General features: G+C 43.0%; 1 protein-coding gene across 1 annotated transcript in view; it reads left to right on the forward strand.

The window, feature by feature from the left end:
• ADAMTS18 (ADAM metallopeptidase with thrombospondin type 1 motif 18) overlaps positions 1-17,474 on the forward strand; it is a 151,326-nt gene that overhangs the window by 129,197 nt on the left and 4,655 nt on the right. Inside the window, exons 19-22 of the mRNA XM_068527246.1 lie at positions 1,905-2,109; positions 4,492-4,677; positions 10,605-10,817; positions 16,506-16,653. Coding sequence (XP_068383347.1) covers positions 1,905-2,109; positions 4,492-4,677; positions 10,605-10,817; positions 16,506-16,653 — 752 coding nt within the window. The remainder of the gene's footprint in view (positions 1-1,904; positions 2,110-4,491; positions 4,678-10,604; positions 10,818-16,505; positions 16,654-17,474) is intronic.

Below are 17,474 nucleotides of genomic sequence, written 5' to 3' on the forward strand. Positions count from 1 at the left end.
TCTACAGAGTTGGAGTGAAATGGGCAGTATCTTTTGCTTCTTTTCCCTTTTATGCCACCCTATTTTTTTTTTTTTTTTTTTTTCTTTTGGCCTTGCAGTGAGAGGCATGCAGGATCTTAGTTCCCTGACCGGGGATCAAACCTGCGAAGTCCTAACCGCTGGACTTCCAGGGAATTCCCTGCAACCCTATTATTTATCTCAGTATTTCCTGTTGAATAATGAGACCTTTTAGGGACTATTCTTCCGCAGAGATATACTAGAAATAAGGGCTTAGACAATTAGAGTTCTAAGGACAAAGGAGTTCATCTGATCTAACTCCATTATTTTCCCATGTTATGACCATGTTATATGCCCTACGGTACGCCAGGTCCTCAGCTGAGGACTGGAGACGAATAGCCTGTAGTTCCTGCCATCAATGAACCCACCATCGAATGGAAGAGGTGGATGTGTAAACAGATAATTGAGATGCAGTGAGATATGTGCTATAAAAATGATAAATATAAAAAAACAGTAAGGGGACTTCCCTGGTGGTCCAGCGGTTAGGACTCTGTGCAAGGCACAAGACACGGCCAAAAAAAAAAAAAAAAAAAGGCAATAAGGGAGAAAATGGACAGTGGAGGAATCAGGTCTGTGAGGTCAGGGTTGATTAAAACTAATAATTTCACGATAATATATATCTTTTCTTTGCATCTTACTGTAAGATAAAATGATTGTACAAATATAAGGAATTCTTTTATTTGGTATCATCTCTCTTTAACTAAGATAACATGGCTTATGCAATGTTTTAGAATACTTAAAATCCTAGAACTCATGTACTAAATTCTCTGGACTAACAGAAAGGTCTTTAACCTCACCCCTCAGGCTTGGGGAGGGGCAGGGGAAACCAGAGCAAAACTCATAGGACTAGGAAGATGCAGAAATGCAGAGGTGTAACAAAAACATATTTGGTCTCAGTGATGTTTTTATGCTTTCAAATGATACTTAGAATATTTGTAAACCAAGAGCAGTTTTAGACATTGATGCTTTGAAACGTATCATGATCCTATCTGGTGGATCTTTTTAATGCTAGGCCTTCAAATCAGAGAATTTCAATTAATCACAGGCAGTTGTTGACAAGGATTCATGGTTTCAGTTGATCATTCTTCAGTGTACACCAAGTCTCAGACAGCTGTGGAAAAAAAACAGTGACCTGGCAATCTTTAAATAAAGAACTCGAGATTATCTCTCTAAGCCATCAGTAAAGTTTAAGGCTAACCAGAAAAAGTAGTCGGGGGAACCACCTACTTAGAAATATTCTTTGTAAGACCCTCTCTGGATGTGCCCCTCTCTCTTTCAGATGCGTGCGCGCGCGCGCACACACACACACACACACACACACACACACACACACACACACACACCCCTCTCTCCCCATCACTGACCCGTTTCATTAGTCTCATTATTGTACTTTTATTAACTTCTTTGTAGTAATTATCAGAAAGTATCTTCTTTATTTGTTCACATAGCCACCTCTTCCATAGGCTTCTTAATGGGAAAAGCATTGCTTCATTCATTTTTTCCAACCCTAATGCCTAGGAGATCCCGTGGCACAGGGTTTAAGATCCCAATTGGCTGAATGAATGAATCGCTCACATTTCCGAATGGCACATGTTTCTTTGCCTGCAGAGGACAGGAACGTATTTTTCCCCAGAATTATGTGATGATTAAATGTGATTCCCTACAAATGGACCACATTCACATAGGCTTGAAAATCTACAAAAGCAGAATCAGTATGAATTGGCCGTCTTGGTTCTACAGTTGACCTTAGGCTTTCATCAGGTGGTTAATCTTTCACAGTAACTGCTTTGGAATTGATGACCCACAGTCGTAGCTTCACCAGAAGTGATTTTGTCTTTCACCGAAAGCTGGAAGCCAGGCGAATGGAGCGCGTGCAGCAGGTCATGTGCAGGGGGCCAGCAGAGCCGGAAGGTCCAGTGTGTCCAGAAGAAGCCCTTCCAGAAGGAGGAGGCGGTATTGCATTCTCTCTGCCCAGTGAGCACACCCACTCAGGTTCAAGTCTGCAACAGCCATGGCTGCCCTCCAGAATGGAGCCCTGGGCCCTGGTCTCAGGTAAGTGGGAAAGGCTTGGAGTCATTGGTCTCGTTCCCCACGGAAAAGGGAGGTGACAAAAATACGGGTGGTATCTTTTTTCCCCTAAGAGTGTCTCAGCTGTTTATACCTTTGCGGGAATCACACTGAGTTAATGTGAAATGGGGCATTTTAATTAGCGTTTGTAGGGATGCTTATGCAGCCGGAAGTGTGAGAGCCCCTGTACAACAGCTTAGAATACTTTAAAGTCTAATCTCCTAAAAAATTAGAATATGGAGGCCATTTAGGCTAGACTAGTGAGTGTTGGAGGATTGGCAGATGAAACTGGCTACTGAGTTCTCCAAAGCAAACGGAAAATAGCAAGAACTAGGCATAGAAAGGGTATTTAACTCTTGCTTCAATGGCAAGAGGTGCGGTTATTAGACTACAGAGAGGAGTTGGGCGTGAAGTTGGCTCTTGCCACGAACTCCCGATGAAAGGCACAAACTCATGAAGTTGGAAGAGCCCTAGAACTACCTGACATTCACAACTCAGAGGGTGTCAGCTGGAGGCAGTTTGCCCCCCAGGGGAATTTGGCCGTGGAGACAATTTGATCGTCGCAGCTCTGGAGGATGGTGCTACTGGCATCTGGTTGGTAGAGGGAAACATCCTACAATGCACAGGGCATTGTAAAAAATGTCTAGCCCCCCCGCCCCCGAAAATTATCTGGTCCAAAATATGCCAAGAACCCTGGTACACAGCATCCTTGCAGGTGAGAGCCCAGCCTCTGCCAAACCATGGATGGCAAGCCAGTTTTAGGGATTAATGTAAAGAAAATGCAGAGGTTTCATCGCCTGAACTATGAAGCCAGGCAGGAGCCCCTGACCACATTTCTACCGAGTTTCCCCATAGGGTGCATTACATCCTGGAGAGTATTGATTTCGGATGACGTTTAGCCTTGCACCCTCACACCCCCTTTTATTTGACAACTAAAACCAAATATGTCCTTTTGAGAAGTTACTCAGTACGAAAGGGGTCCTTCAGAACTGTGATAGCAGCCAGTTCTTCCATTAGAGACCATGGCTCTGGAAACCATTTGGGAAGCAATTTAAACATGTTACCATGCTGGAAAAAAATTGTGATAAATAAGAATTCTATTGAATAAGAATTTAACTACTTGGATGTTATGAACATGAATGAGAGATGTTTAGGGGTGCAGAGCCCTGGTCTGATATCAGACGAATTTGCCCATCTCCACAACTTGGCAGACGGTCGATTCATCTTGGTCAAGGTACCTAAGCTCTGTGACTCTCAGACACCTCCTGTGTAAAATGGGATAATAGCAATTCTCTCATGGGCTGGTTAGAGGGTCATGTGATATAGGCCCTGGTATACACTAAGGTATATCATCATGCGCAGAAGGCATTAAATAAATGTTCTCTGCTGTGGTTTGCAGAGAGATGATTATTATGATATCATCATCATCCTGTCTCCATCTCCCTTAAAAATATGAAGAATGAGAATTCCCATTGGTCCTCTGAGCAGGCTTGGAACGGTGCCCCAGATGTTTGCAAACTCACAAAGAGCCAAGACAAATGGGACCACATCTCGTGCAGCCCTTCTGAGAGGCGAACAAGAAGACTGTAAAGGCCAGGGAGGGGACACGTCCTTTGAGGGCACACCCCAGCCTGGGGCCAAAGTCTTCTAAGTGATCTTGGCAACTTTTGAACTACACATCTGAAAGCCAGGAGATTATTTGCCGCCTTACATATTTCACAGTCCTTGTGAAGGTCAAGACAGTAAGAGTAGAAGAGTATGAGCCCACCGTGCACAGTTACTCCAAATATTTGATGAGTGTCGACTTAATTTTTCCCCAAGAGTTAGCACAATGCCCCGCCTAGAAATAGCAGATGTTAGGGGCAAGAATTGGACACTCCCGCCCCATTTTTATAAATGTCACGGTCTGTTGCCATCCCTGTTGTACATATTATACTTTGCTATTATTCTCCTTGTCCGAAGCACTGACAGTCCTCTTTCACCAATGCCCAGATTGACTCCTGCCTTGTGCCAGAGAGAGATACAGTTACGTCAATGAATAGGCCCTGTACCATTTTCCAAATTGTTATCACGTGTGCTGTGCACAGAATCCCTCTCTTCTCCATTAAGAATAAAACTTGTCTTCAGACCTGGGGCAACACAGCAACCCCTGGGCATTCAGAATGTTGAAAGGGAACACTAATCTGTACTTAGAGGCTCTGGATGGAGGAAAGATTTATTCTGCTGGCTGCAAGGGATTTTATTGGGCATTTGGTTCTAGTGCTTAAAAATTGCTTTGTAAACCCTTCATTAATGCATTCGCCTGGAATTCACCTGGAAGACAGTCTTTTGAGACTAGCATGTACATGCCTTTTTTTAAATCTGAAGTGTTCTAAGACCTGTGGGCGAGGGGTGAGGAAACGTGAAGTCCTGTGTAAAAGTTCTGCGACGGTAGAGGACGTCCCTGAGAGCTGGTGTGCCAGCAGCCCGAGACCAGAATCGCAGGAGGGCTGCGTCCTAGCACGATGTCCCAAGAACAGTCGGCTCCAGTGGGTCGTCTCTTCGTGGAGTGAGGTATGAGTTGAGATGGAGTGCTGGGTTTTTTGGGGAATGCTCAGCTCATCCCCCAGCGTCGAAACACTTCAATGCTCCTTTCTGTTCCACACATGTATACCAAGTGGCTACTTATTATTCATTCTTCCCTGCTGATTTCTTCCTCACATATTAATAAAGCACCCATCACACTGATTGGGCAGTGCCTGGGCGGTGGAGGTACCAAACCGCATAAAGCATGTGTATAAAAATACAGGTGGGACTTCCCTGGTGGTGCAGTGGTTGGGAATCCGCCTGCCAATGCAGGGGACGCGGGTTCGAGCCCTGGTCCGGGAAGATCCCACATGCCGCGGAGCAACTAAGCCCATGCACCACAACTAGCGAGCCTGCGCTCTAGAGCCCGCGAGCCACAACTAGAGAAAGCCCACACACAGCAACGAAGACCCAACGCAGCCAAAATTAAATAAATTTTTTAAGAAAAGATACAGGTAAGGTAAGCGGAGTGCTGTGGTAGAGCTCTGTGATTCCACGGGAGAGCCTGAGGTCCACCCAACCCCCGTGTCAGGAGAAAACCTTGGCAGAAGAGACTTTCCAGGGAGTGTGAGCCTGAGGGATGAGCAGGAATCAGGCAAAGACAGGGCCAGGGCTGTTCAGACAGAGGGTGCACCCTATGCAAGGGAGAGACCGGAGAACATAACGCAGTCAGGGCGGGACTGGGCAGGCGGTTGGGGTGGAAGCTAGAGGTTTCATCAGGCACAGATCGTGAGGGCCGGGGTTGGCGGACTACAGATATATCCTATAAACGCTGGGGAGCTATTTAAAATCTTAAATAAAGCAGTGGAACGAACAATCAGGTTTTCATTTCAGACAGAGGGGAACCCAAAGCCAGAGGCAGGAAAGGCGCTTGCCTGGATATTGCAGTGATGAAAACAAAAGATGAAAGTTTTCCAGGGATGGCGGGAAGCAGGGTCTTTGAGAGTTCCTAAAGAGGCCGGCTGGTACCTTCAGGCATATGTTGGGTAGGGGAGAGGGAAGATTTAAAGATGCCGCCCAGACTTCTAGCTTGGGAAAATCCTTTGAGTTCACAGGCATAGGAAACATGAGAAAAGACGCCAAACCGGAAGTGTACATCAGAAACACAGAAGGCAAGGTCTCTGCTCTTATGGAGTCCACAGTCTGGTGAGCAAGGCAGATGCCAAGAAAGAGAAAAGGTCACTAGTGGGGATGGTGAGGTCCAGTAGCGGAGGGGCTTCTATCCCAACAGCCTCTGGGTCTTTTCCATCAATGCCCTTTCATTCTATGTAGATGACAAGTATAGAGCAACACATCCGCCTCTCTCCTCCTCGCTCATTTTCTTTAAGAGACGTTATAACCTAATGGCTAAAGGCATGGGCTTGAATCAGACTTAGCCCATTAAAAAGCAGCCTTCAGTGATTACTACAGGTGTGACCTTGGGCTAAGCCTCACTTTCCTCCTTGGCACCTTGGAGCCAACACTTGCACCTACCTCCCTCATAGAGCTGCTGTAAGTATAAGCTCAGTGTTAGCCTTCATTGTTTATTTATTTTATCTTCATTGAAGTAGAGTTGATTTACAATGTTGTGCTAATTTCTGCTGTACAGCAAAGTGACGCAGTTATACACATATATACATTCTTTTCTATATTCTTTTCCATTATGGTTTATCCCTGGAGATTGGATATAGTTCCCTGTACTATACAGCAGGACCTTGTAGTTTATCCATTCTAAATGTAATAATTTGCATCCACTAACCCCAAACTCCCAATCCATCCCTCTCCCTCCACCCCTCTGTTTTGGCAACCACAAGTTTGTTCTCTATATCTGTGTGTCTGTTTCTGTTTCATAGATATGTTCATCTGTGTCATATCTGAGATTCCACATATAAGTGACATCATATGGTATTTGTCTTTCTCTTTCTGACTTATTTCACTTAGTATGATAATCTCTAGATCCATCCACGTTGCTGCAAATTTCATTCTTTTTTATGGCTGAGTAATATTCCATTGCATATATGTACCACATTTTCTTTATCCATTCATCTGTCAATAGACATTTAGGTTGCTTCCATGTCTTGGCTATTGTGAATAGTGCTGCTATGAACATAGGGGTGCATGTATCATTTTTAATTAAAGTTTTTTGTCTGGTTATATGCTGGATCATGTGGCAATTCTATTTTTAGTTTTCTGAGGAACCTCCATACGGTTTTCCACAGTGCCTGCACCAACTTACATTCCCACCAACAGTGCAGGAGGGTTCCCTTTTCTCCACACCCTCTCCAGCATTTGTTATTTTAGACTTTTTAATAATGGCCATCTGACCAGTGTGAGGTGGTACCTCACTGTAGTTTTGATTTGCATTTCTCTAATAATTAGTGATGTTGAGCATCTCTTCCTGTGCCTATTGGCCATTTGTACGTCTTCTTTGGAGAAATGTTTATGTAGGTCTTCTGCCCATTTTTCAATTGGGTTGTTTGTTTTTTCTGTTGTTAAGTTGTATGAGCTGTTTGTATATTTTGGAGATTAAGCCCTTGTTGGTTGCATCATTTGCAAAAGTTTTCTCCCGTTCCACAGGCTGTCTTTTCGGTTGTTTTATGGTTCCCTTTGCTGTGAAAAACCTTGTGAGTTTGATTAGGTCCCATTTGTTTATTTTTGTTTTTATTTCTATTGCCTTGGGAAGCTGACCTAAGAAAACACTGGTATGATTTATGTCAGAGAATGTTTTGCCTATGCTCTCTTCTAGGAGTTTTACAGTGTCATGTTTTATGTTTAAGTCTTTAAGGCATTTTTCATTTCTTATTTTGTTTATTTGGGTTCTCTTTTTCTTCTTGGTGAGTCTGGTCAGAGGTTTGTCAATTTTGTTTACCCTTTCAAAGAACCAGCTCTTGATTTTTTCTATTGTTTTTTTTAATCTCTGTTTTATTTCCTCTGATCTGTATTGTTTCCTTCCTTCTGCTGCCTTTAGGTTTACTCTCCTTTTTCTAATTTACTCTCCTTTTTCTAATTATTTCAGGTAGTAGGTTAGGTTGTTTGAGATTTTTCTTGTTGTTTTGAGGAAGGCATGTATTGCTTGGAACTTCCCTGTATGAACTGATTTTACTGCATCCCATAGATATTGTATGGTTGTGCTTTCATTTCATTTGTTTCAAGGTATTTTTTTAGTTTCTTTTCGATTTCCTTGTTGACCCATTGGTTTTTCTAGTAGCACGTTGTTTAGTCTCCATGTAATCGGTTTTTTTCTCATTTCTTTTCCTATGGTTGATTTCTAGTTTCATGCCATTGCAGTCGTCAGAGAAGATGCTTGAAATAATTTCTATACTCTTAAATGTGTTGAGGTTAGTTTTGTGCCCTAGTATGTGGTCAATCCTAGAGAATGTTCCATGTGCACTTGAAAATAATGTGTATTCTGGTTTTTTGGTTTTTTTTTGGATGTAATGTCCCGAAAATATCAATTAAGTGTAACTGTTCTATTGTATCATTTAGGATCTCTGTTGTCTTATTGATTTTCTGTCTATAAGATATGTCCGTTGATGTGAGTGGGGTGTTAACGGGAGAGATTGACAGGAATACAATAATAGTTGGAGACTTTATGTCTGTTAGTATTTGTTTTATGTATTTTGGTGCTCCTGTATTAGGTGCATATATGTTGAGGAGTGTAAAATCCTCTTCTTGTATTGATCCTCTTATCATTATATAGTGTCCTTCTTTAAAACAGAGGCCATAAAGAAAAAGTCTATTTCGTCTGATACAAGTATTGTGACTACCACTTTCTTGTCGTTTCTGTTTGTATGAAGTATCTTCTTCCATCCCCTCATTTTCAATCTATTTGTGTCCTTTGCCCTAAGGTGGGTCTCTTGTATTTTAATCCAGTCTGCCACTCTGTGTCTTTTGATTGGAGCATTCAGTCCATTGACATTTAAGGTAATTATTGATACATATGTATTTATTGCCATTTTAAACCTTGTTTACCGGTTAATTCTGTTTCTTCTTTGTTGTTTTTCTTTTTGTGATTTAATGATTTCCTTTTATTTTATGCTTGTGTTTTCTTCTTTTTGGTTTTTGTGAATCTATTTTATGTTTTTGATTTGTGGTTGCCCTGTTTTTCAAGTATGTTAACCCCTTCCTATATCTGCTTGCTTTCGACTGATAGTCAAATAGGCTCTAACAAACACATTCTAAAAAAAAAAAAAAAGCATCTACATTTTCTTACTCTTTCCCCACATTTTATGATTTTAATGTCCTTTTTTACATCTTCATGTTTATCCTTTTGCTGTTCCTTGTGTTTATCATTGCTTTCACAGATAGTTTTTTTTTCCTTTTGATCTGTATATTGAATTATTTAAGTGATTGATTTACTTGCCATTTGTGATTTCCTCCTCCCTATATCTTCCTTTCTATTTAGAAAAGACCTTTCAGTATTTCTTTTAGGATAGGTTTAGTACTGCTGTATTCTTTTAGTTTTTGCTTGTCTGAGAAATTCTTTCTCTCCCCTTCTATTCGAAATGATAATCTTGCTGGGTAGAGTAACCTAGGTTGCAGACTTTCCCCTCCAGGACTTTGCTGCTGGAGAGTGCACTCACAGAGAAAGAAGCTCCTATGGCGGTCCTGCCCCTCTCCTAGCACACACCCCCCCCCCCCCCACAACAATAGTGCCTTGCCTCTCTGATGGGCCCAGGCTTCTTTCTGTACTCCCTCTGTTGGGGCATATACCACGCCCTAGCCCCCTCAGGGTGTCTCCAAGCAACCGACCCCAGTCGTCTCCCTGGGTCTGACCTCCAGATCCCGAGCCTCAGCACCCAGCCCCTGCCTGCCTCAGCGGAGAAGCATCTCAGGCTAGGGGGCAGTGGTGTCAACCCTCCATGCAGGTCTCTCTCCTCTTTGCCCTCTACAAACTGGTTGCTGTGCTCCTCCAAGGCTCCAAAGCTCCCCCTCTGTCCGGGTTGATCTCCCTGCCAGTGAGGGGACTTCCCAGGGTGCAGAAAGCTTTCCCCTTGCACAGTTTCCTCCCAGGGGCACAGATCCTGTCCCAGTTCCTTTCTCTCTCTTTTTTTTTTTTGTCCTTTTTTCTTTTGTCCCACCCAGTCATGTGGCGATTTTCTTACCCTTTTGAAAGTCTGAGGTCTCCTGCCAGGGTTCAGTAGATGTTCTGTGAGAATCATTCCACATGCAGGTGTATCTGATGTATTTGTGGCAGAAGGTGGACTCCACACCCTGCTCCTCCACCATCTTGATCCGATCCCTATCCTTCATTATTTATGATGGTTACACTGATGCCAATTCTTACTGATTTATTCAGTTCATCAAGGCTTCGTACAGTCTTCCATAATACTGTTTAAAACAAAAACAGGTCTTCTCATACTTTTCATCAGCCTCCCTCCTTCTCTTTTTTTTTGTTTTTCCTGCCATACCACAGCTGCAGGTTGTATCTCAGCCAAGAGAGAGGCAGGGTAAAAATGAAGGGAAGTTACTTGTTACCTGATGGTTCTTCCCCTGCACTGCCTCTAACCCCAGTCTCCCTGCCCTGCTTCCTTGGCACACAGACCCCCTGACTCTGCAGAGAGGCCTCGGGTATTCCTGGACATCCAGTCACTACACAGAGACCCTGATCACATCCTCTGCCAATCTTGTCTTTCTCTCGGACTTGGTCTCACTCCCTCCATGTGGCATCTCGTGGTCCTGCTGGGCAGGGCCTCATTTCGTTTTATGGTACTGATGAATTCTGTGACCTTGGGAAAGGGACTCCGATTCTCTGGCCTCTGTAGCATGAGGGACCGGGTGCAGTGCTTTCGGGATCCTGGTGTGGTGTGGCTGACCTGCCGCAGTCCCATCCCTCTGATTACACGTGGATGGTGCATCCTTAGGTCAGAACGCATCCGCTCAGCAGACTTAACGATGGAGCCTGCACACTGATGCCTCTTTTCTTGGCCCCCTAGTGTTCCGCTAGCTGTGGTTTGGGGGTGAGGAAGAGGGAAATGAAATGCAGCGAGAAGGCCTTCCAGGGCAAGCTGATAACCCTCCCTGAGCGACGGTGCCGCAATATTAAGAAACCAAACCTGGACTTGGAAGAGACCTGCAACCGAGGGGCGTGTCCAGCCCGTCCAGTGTACAGTATGGCAGCTGGGTGGTATTCATCGCCATGGCAACAGGTGAGCGCACACAGATTGAGGGGGGGGTCTACATTTAGGAGAGATTCAAAAAACAGGAGGCAGTTTACAACTGCTGCTGTTACAGACCTGTCCAAACAACCTGAGCGCCTTGGCCAGCTCCACTGCCCGTGCTGCCCGTGCGGCCCTGGGCAGATTCCATCGTCTGTGAGCCTCCATTTTCACATCTAGAAAATTGAGATGATAATATCTTGCAGAGCTGGGGTTTTTGTTTTTTCTTTTAGTTTTTTAATGAGTAAATAATATAAAGTACTTGGTCCCAGGGCTGTCACTTAGTGCTAATGTTCACAGTTGTTGGTGATGTTAAAACCATCACTAGAGTCTTCTGTATTTTAGAAATGCTGCTCAGAGTCTTGACTCATTTGGTTTTTATGTCATGTTTCTGAATAATATAATAGCTAACATTTGTCAAGCCCTTTCTATGCTACGGACTGTACACGCATCCTGTATTCCCTCCCTTCCTCCTGGAAACAGTCTTATCAGTGGGTATTTTTGTCCCTATTTTGAGGCAGGTACAGCTCAGTGACTTAGGCAATTCAGCCAAAGACACCCAGCTTTTAAACTCAGATGTCAGAGACACCCTTTGCCTCGAAAGACTTGGAAGCAACTTTAGACACATTGCTTTGGACTAGGATTGGTATGTGATGCTAAGTCTTAGAGCATAATATGCCCTCAGGAATCCAAAGCTGTGTTTTGGTCCGTGCGTTGTTACAACCAATGGGAGTTACGTAGCTCTTCAGAGACCCCACTGGCTTGAGAGGTGCTACCCACCTCATCATGCAACACAGGAGCCAGGTAGGTTTGGGTATGTGTTTGGGAGGCTCTGGGAACTAAAACATGGAGGAAGGATCAGGAAATTAGCATGATTGCATGTCTCTAATTGGCTAGGCTCATACTAGGTGCTATGCCTATTGCTATGAATTCCTTTTTAAAATTTTTATCATTATTTTTACTCCTTTAACAGATTTGGAAATTGATTCATGTAAAATCATTTAGATCAGGGACCAGCAAATAATTGCCAGTGGGCAAATTATCTCCCCCAACTGCTGCCTGAATAAACTTTTATTAGCACACAGCCATGTTCATTTGTTTGTTTGTGTTGTTCATGGCTGCTTTAGTGCTACAAAGGCAGAGTTGAGTAACTGCAACAAAAATCGTATGGCCCATAAAGCCTAAAATATTTACTACTGTGAGAGGAGAGTTCCCCAGATGAAAGAGTAGGAGTTCACCCCCTCTCATGGGCACACCAAAATAACAACTATTTAGAGAACGACAATTGACGACAAAGACCGGAACCTACCAGAAAAGATCTTCTACAACTAAAGATATAAAGAAGGAGCCACAGTGAGATGGGTAGGAGAGGCAGAGTCGCAGTATACCCCAAGGTGGGTGATTCACAAACGGGAGAATAGTTACAGTTGCAGAGCTTGTCCCCAGGGAGCGAGGGATCTGCACCAGGAAGGTGAGCCTTCAGAACGTTTGGCCTTGGAGGCCAGTGGAGCCTACTTTCAGGAGTTCCGGAGCACTGTGGGAAACAGAGACACCGCTCTTAAAGGGTGCACACAGAATCTCACGTGCTCTGAGACCTAGGGCATAAGCAATGCTTAGAAAGGAGCCTGGGTCAGACCTACCTGCTGATCTTGGAGCGTCTCCTGGAGAAGAAGGAAGCAACTGGAACAAACCCTGGATACAGACACTGGCATCAGGCATTTGGGGAGCTCATTCTACCACATGGACACTAGTGCTGGCAAGCGCCATTTTGTAACCTCCCTCTAGCTGATTAACCTAGGGATCCAGCCCTGCCTACCAGCCTAAAGGCACCAGTACTGGGACGCCTCAGGCCAAGCAATTTAACTGGGTGCAGATCCTGCCCCACCCACCAGCAAAGAGGCTGCCTTAAGACTCCCTGGGCCCAAGTCCAGCCTACCAGTGAGCCTGCTCTAGCCTCAGAACCAGCCTCACCCACCAGCGGGTGGACAGCAGCCTCAGGACAACGGCAGCCATGGCAGGACCCAGCCCACCCACCAGCAGGCCAACACCAGCTCTGAGATACCTTGGCTGCCGGCTGCCCTGGGATCCAGCCCAACTCATCAGTAGGCCAACACAAGCTGTGAGACATGCCAGACCCACAGCAGCTGTGTCAGCAAATGGCTTTACCCACCAATATTTAGACACAGCCTCTGCGACTGCTGGACTTTGCAGCCAGACCCCAGGACCTGACTTTGCCTGCCACTGGGCTGGCACTAGCCCCAGGACCTGGCTGAATGCACCAGTAGGTGGGCGTCAGCCCTGGGATCTCCTGGACCCTGGTCCTGCTCACCAGCCAGCCAGCACTAACCCCAGGGTTCTGCAGCCAGCCACCTTGTGACACAGCCTCACCAACCAGCGGTCAGCAGCCGCTGCACAAGGCAGGGCAATGAAAGGAATCCAAATTGGAAAAGAAGAAGTAAAGCTGTCACTGTTTGTGGGTGACATGATACTATATATAGAGAATCCTAAAGCTGCACCACCAAAAAACTACTGCAGCTCATCAACGGATTTGGTAAAGCTGTAGGATACAAAATTAAGGTACAGAAGTCTGTTATATTTCCACACACTAATAACAACCCGTCAGAGAAATTAAACAATCCCATTTACAATTATATCAAAAAGAATAAAATACCTAGGAATAAACCTACCCAAGGAGGTAAAAGACCTGTACTCATAAAACTATAAGACACTGATCAAAGAAATTGAAGAGGTCACAAACAGATGGAAAGATATACTGTGTTTGTGGATTGGAAGAATTAATATAATTAATATGTTAAAATGATCATACTACCCAAGGCAATCTACCTATTCAGTGCAATCCCTATCAAAATACCAATAGCATTTTTCACAGAACTGGAACAAATAATCTTAAGATTTGTTTGGAAACACAAAAGACCCAAAACAATCTTGAGAAAGAAGAACAGAACTGGAGGTATCATGCTCCCTGACTTCAGACTATACTAAAAAACTATGCTAATCTAAACAGTATGATACTGGCACAAAAACAGACACATGGATTAATGGGACTGAATAGAGAGCCCAGAATTAAACCCATGCACTTAAGGTCAATTAATCTACAATGAAGGAGGCAAGACTATACAGTGGAGAAAATAGTCTCTTCAATTAGTGGTACTGGGAAAACTGTACCACTGCGTGTAAAAGAATGAAATTAGTACATTTTCTCATACCATATACAAAAATAAACTCAAAATGGATTAAAGACCTAAATGTAAGACCAGAAACCATAAAACTCCTAGAAGAAAACATAGGCAGAACATTCTTTTACATAAATTGTAGCAATGTTTTTTTGGATCTGCCTCCTCAGGCAAAGGAAACTAAAGCAAAAATAAACACGTAGGATCTAATTAAACTTAAAAACTTTTCACATAAAAGGAAACCATAAACAAAATGAAATGACAACCTACTGACTGGGAGGAAATATTTGCAAATGATGTGACTAATAAGGCGATAATATCCAAAACATATAGACAACTCATACAAATCAATATCAAAAACCAAAACAACCCAATCAAAAATGGGCAGAAGAACTGAATAAACATTTTTCCAAAGAGGACATGCAGATGGCCAAAGAGTACATGAAAAGATGCTCAACATCACTGATCGTCAGAGAAATGCAAATCAAAACCACAGTGAGGGGCTTCCCTGGTGGCACAGTGGTTAAGGATCTGCCTGCCAATGCAGGGGACATGGGTTCAAGCCCTGGTCTGGGCAGACCCCACATGCCGCAGAGCAACTAAGCCCATGCACCACAACTACTGAGCCTGCGCTCTAGAGCCCGCGCGCCACAACTACTGAGCCCGCGTGCCTAGAGCCCGTGTTCCACAACATGAGAAGCCACTGTGATGAGAAGCCCACACTGAAGAGTAGCCCCCGCTTGCCCCGCAACTAGAGAAAGCCCGCCCACGCACAGCAACGAAGACCCAACGCAGCCAAAAATAAATAAATTTATTTAAAAAAAAAAAAAACCACAGTGAGATGTTACCTCACACCTCTTAGTATGGCTATCATCAAAAAGAACACAACAAATCTTGGCAAGGATGTGGAGAAAAGTGAACCCCTATACACTGTTGGTGGGAATGTAAATTGGTACAGACACTGTGGAAAACAGTACGGACATTCCTCAAAACACTAAAAATAGAACGACCATATGACCCAGCAGTTCAACTCCTGGGTATGTAACCGAAGAAAATGAAAACACTAATTCAAAAAGATACATGCACCCTAATTTTCATAACAGCATTATTTACAATAACCAAGATATGAAAGCAAACTAAGTACCTATCAACAGATGAGTGGATAAAGAAGATGTGGTACATGTATACAATGGACTACTACTCAGCCATAAAAAAGAAGGAAATAATGCCATTTGCAGCAACATCAATGGACCAGGAAGGTATTATGCTTAGTGAAGGAAGTCAGATAGAGAAGGACAAATACTGTTTGTTATCACTTATATGTGGAATGTAAAAAATAGAGAGAGAACAAACCAGTAACGGAGTGGGAGGGGCATGAAAAGGTACAAACTACTGTATATATAATAAATAAGGTACAATGACATAGTTTACAGCACAGGGGATATAACCAATATTTTATAATAACTATAAACGGAATATAATCTATAAAAATTTTGCATCACTCTGTTGTACACCTGAGACTAATATAATATTGTAAATCAAATAAAAATATTTACTATTTTGCTCTTTACAAAAAAAGTTTGCCAACTTCTGGTTTAAATGATTTGATAATGATAATACAGCTATATTTGAATTTGGGGCTAATTCCAAAACTCATACTCTTTTTACCTCAACATATTTTTTCCTCTCATATGCCAATCCATATAGTGATGCTTGTCCGAGATGAAGTCCTCACATGTCCACAATAAAATAAGAAAAATAATACGGATAATGTAGTGAATTTTTTAAAAGCAAAATACATATAAAAATCTATTTAAAGGGCTATCTTTTTCCCTGATAATATTTTCTTGTTTTCCAGGCACAAATATCTTTATATGTGTGCCTGGAAAAAAATAACTTGACAGTCCTTATTAGTCTTTTTTTTTTTTTTTTTTTTTTTTAACTTTAGTTGGACAGTGAAATAATTGACTTCTAGGAAGCACCATATCCACCATGCTAACTCAGAATTCGGCTGGGCACAGAGGGCATGATTCCAAAGCTGTCTCGGAGAGTTATTTCTTTTGCTGTCCAAGTTTTGAACTATCCCCTCCACTATCGTATCTGCAGAGATTGCCTGGAATTCTTTAAACACTGTGATGAATTGCCTAGATGTGTCTCTATTTGTTTCTGCATTCTTACAGCAGCTTCTGTATTTATGGAAGCTCTCTTCTTTATGAGTCACTTAACTAGGAGACACACACTCTTGGGGGAGATAGATAGCATTTGCTTAAGAGCCTTCTAATCAGATCACATGGCTCCCACGTGTTAGAAGAGCCTCAGTGGGCCACGAGCACATTGTGCCTGGCTCTGGACAATCCCCATTTTATGGACAGGCGTCTTGGCAATGTCATGAAGCATGGGGATTCCTTTTATTTGATGTCACTGACATCAGACAGGACACCATCCCGATTGTTCCTGACTCCTTCCTCTTTTCCCTTTTCTGCAGTGCACGGTGACCTGTGGAGGAGGGGTCCAGACCCGATCAGTCCACTGTGTTCAGCAGGGCCGGCCTTCCTCCAGTTGTCTGCTCCGGCAGAAACCTCCAGTGCTACGAGCCTGTAATACAAACTTTTGTCCAGCTCCTGAGAAGAGAGGTAAAGGACCCCCACGTGCCAGTCAGTTTTACCGCTCTTTGGAATATTTTTCAAAACCCTACCCTATTTGATTGCGCGGCTTATGCACTGCACAACTCTAGGGGGTGCCATTCACATCAAAGTCTATGTGAAGAGCACTCCTGAGAGGTGTACAAGGCACAAATCCAGGAAAGTTCCTGCTCAAAATGATCTTGTTTGCATGGGTATGCAAGGAACATTTAATTCTACAATTAATGGCTTTTTTAGCCATTAATTTTTACTTTGAAAGGACAAAATGGTAATGTTGCAAGGCCCTTTTCTTAAACTAAATTTAAATTGAAAAAAGTAACCACCACATGCCAGAGCCATAAAAAAGAATGAAATAATGCCATTTGCAGCAACCTGGATGGACCTGGAGCTCATCATAATAAGTAAAGTAAGTCAGACAGAGAAAGAGAAGTATCATACGATATCACTTATATGTGGCATCTAAAAAAAAAAAAAAATGATACAAATGAACTTATTTACAAAACAGAAACAGTCTCACAGACTTCGAAAACAAACTTATGGTTACCAAAGGGGAAGCATGGGGAGGGAGGGATAAATTAGGAGTTTGGGATTAACACATACACACTACTATATGTAAAATAGATAACCAATAAGGACCTACTGTATAGCACAGGGACCTCTACTCAATATTCTGTAATATTCTATATGGGAAAAGAATCTGAAAAAGCATGGATATATGTATATCTGAATCACTTTGCTCTACCCCTGAAACTAACAACATAGTAAATCAACTATACTCCAATATCAAATAAAAATTACCTTTAAAAAAAGAA

Source organism: Eschrichtius robustus, chromosome 19, assembly GCF_028021215.1.
Source record: "Eschrichtius robustus isolate mEscRob2 chromosome 19, mEscRob2.pri, whole genome shotgun sequence".
Classification (NCBI taxonomy): domain Eukaryota; kingdom Metazoa; phylum Chordata; class Mammalia; order Artiodactyla; family Eschrichtiidae; genus Eschrichtius; species Eschrichtius robustus.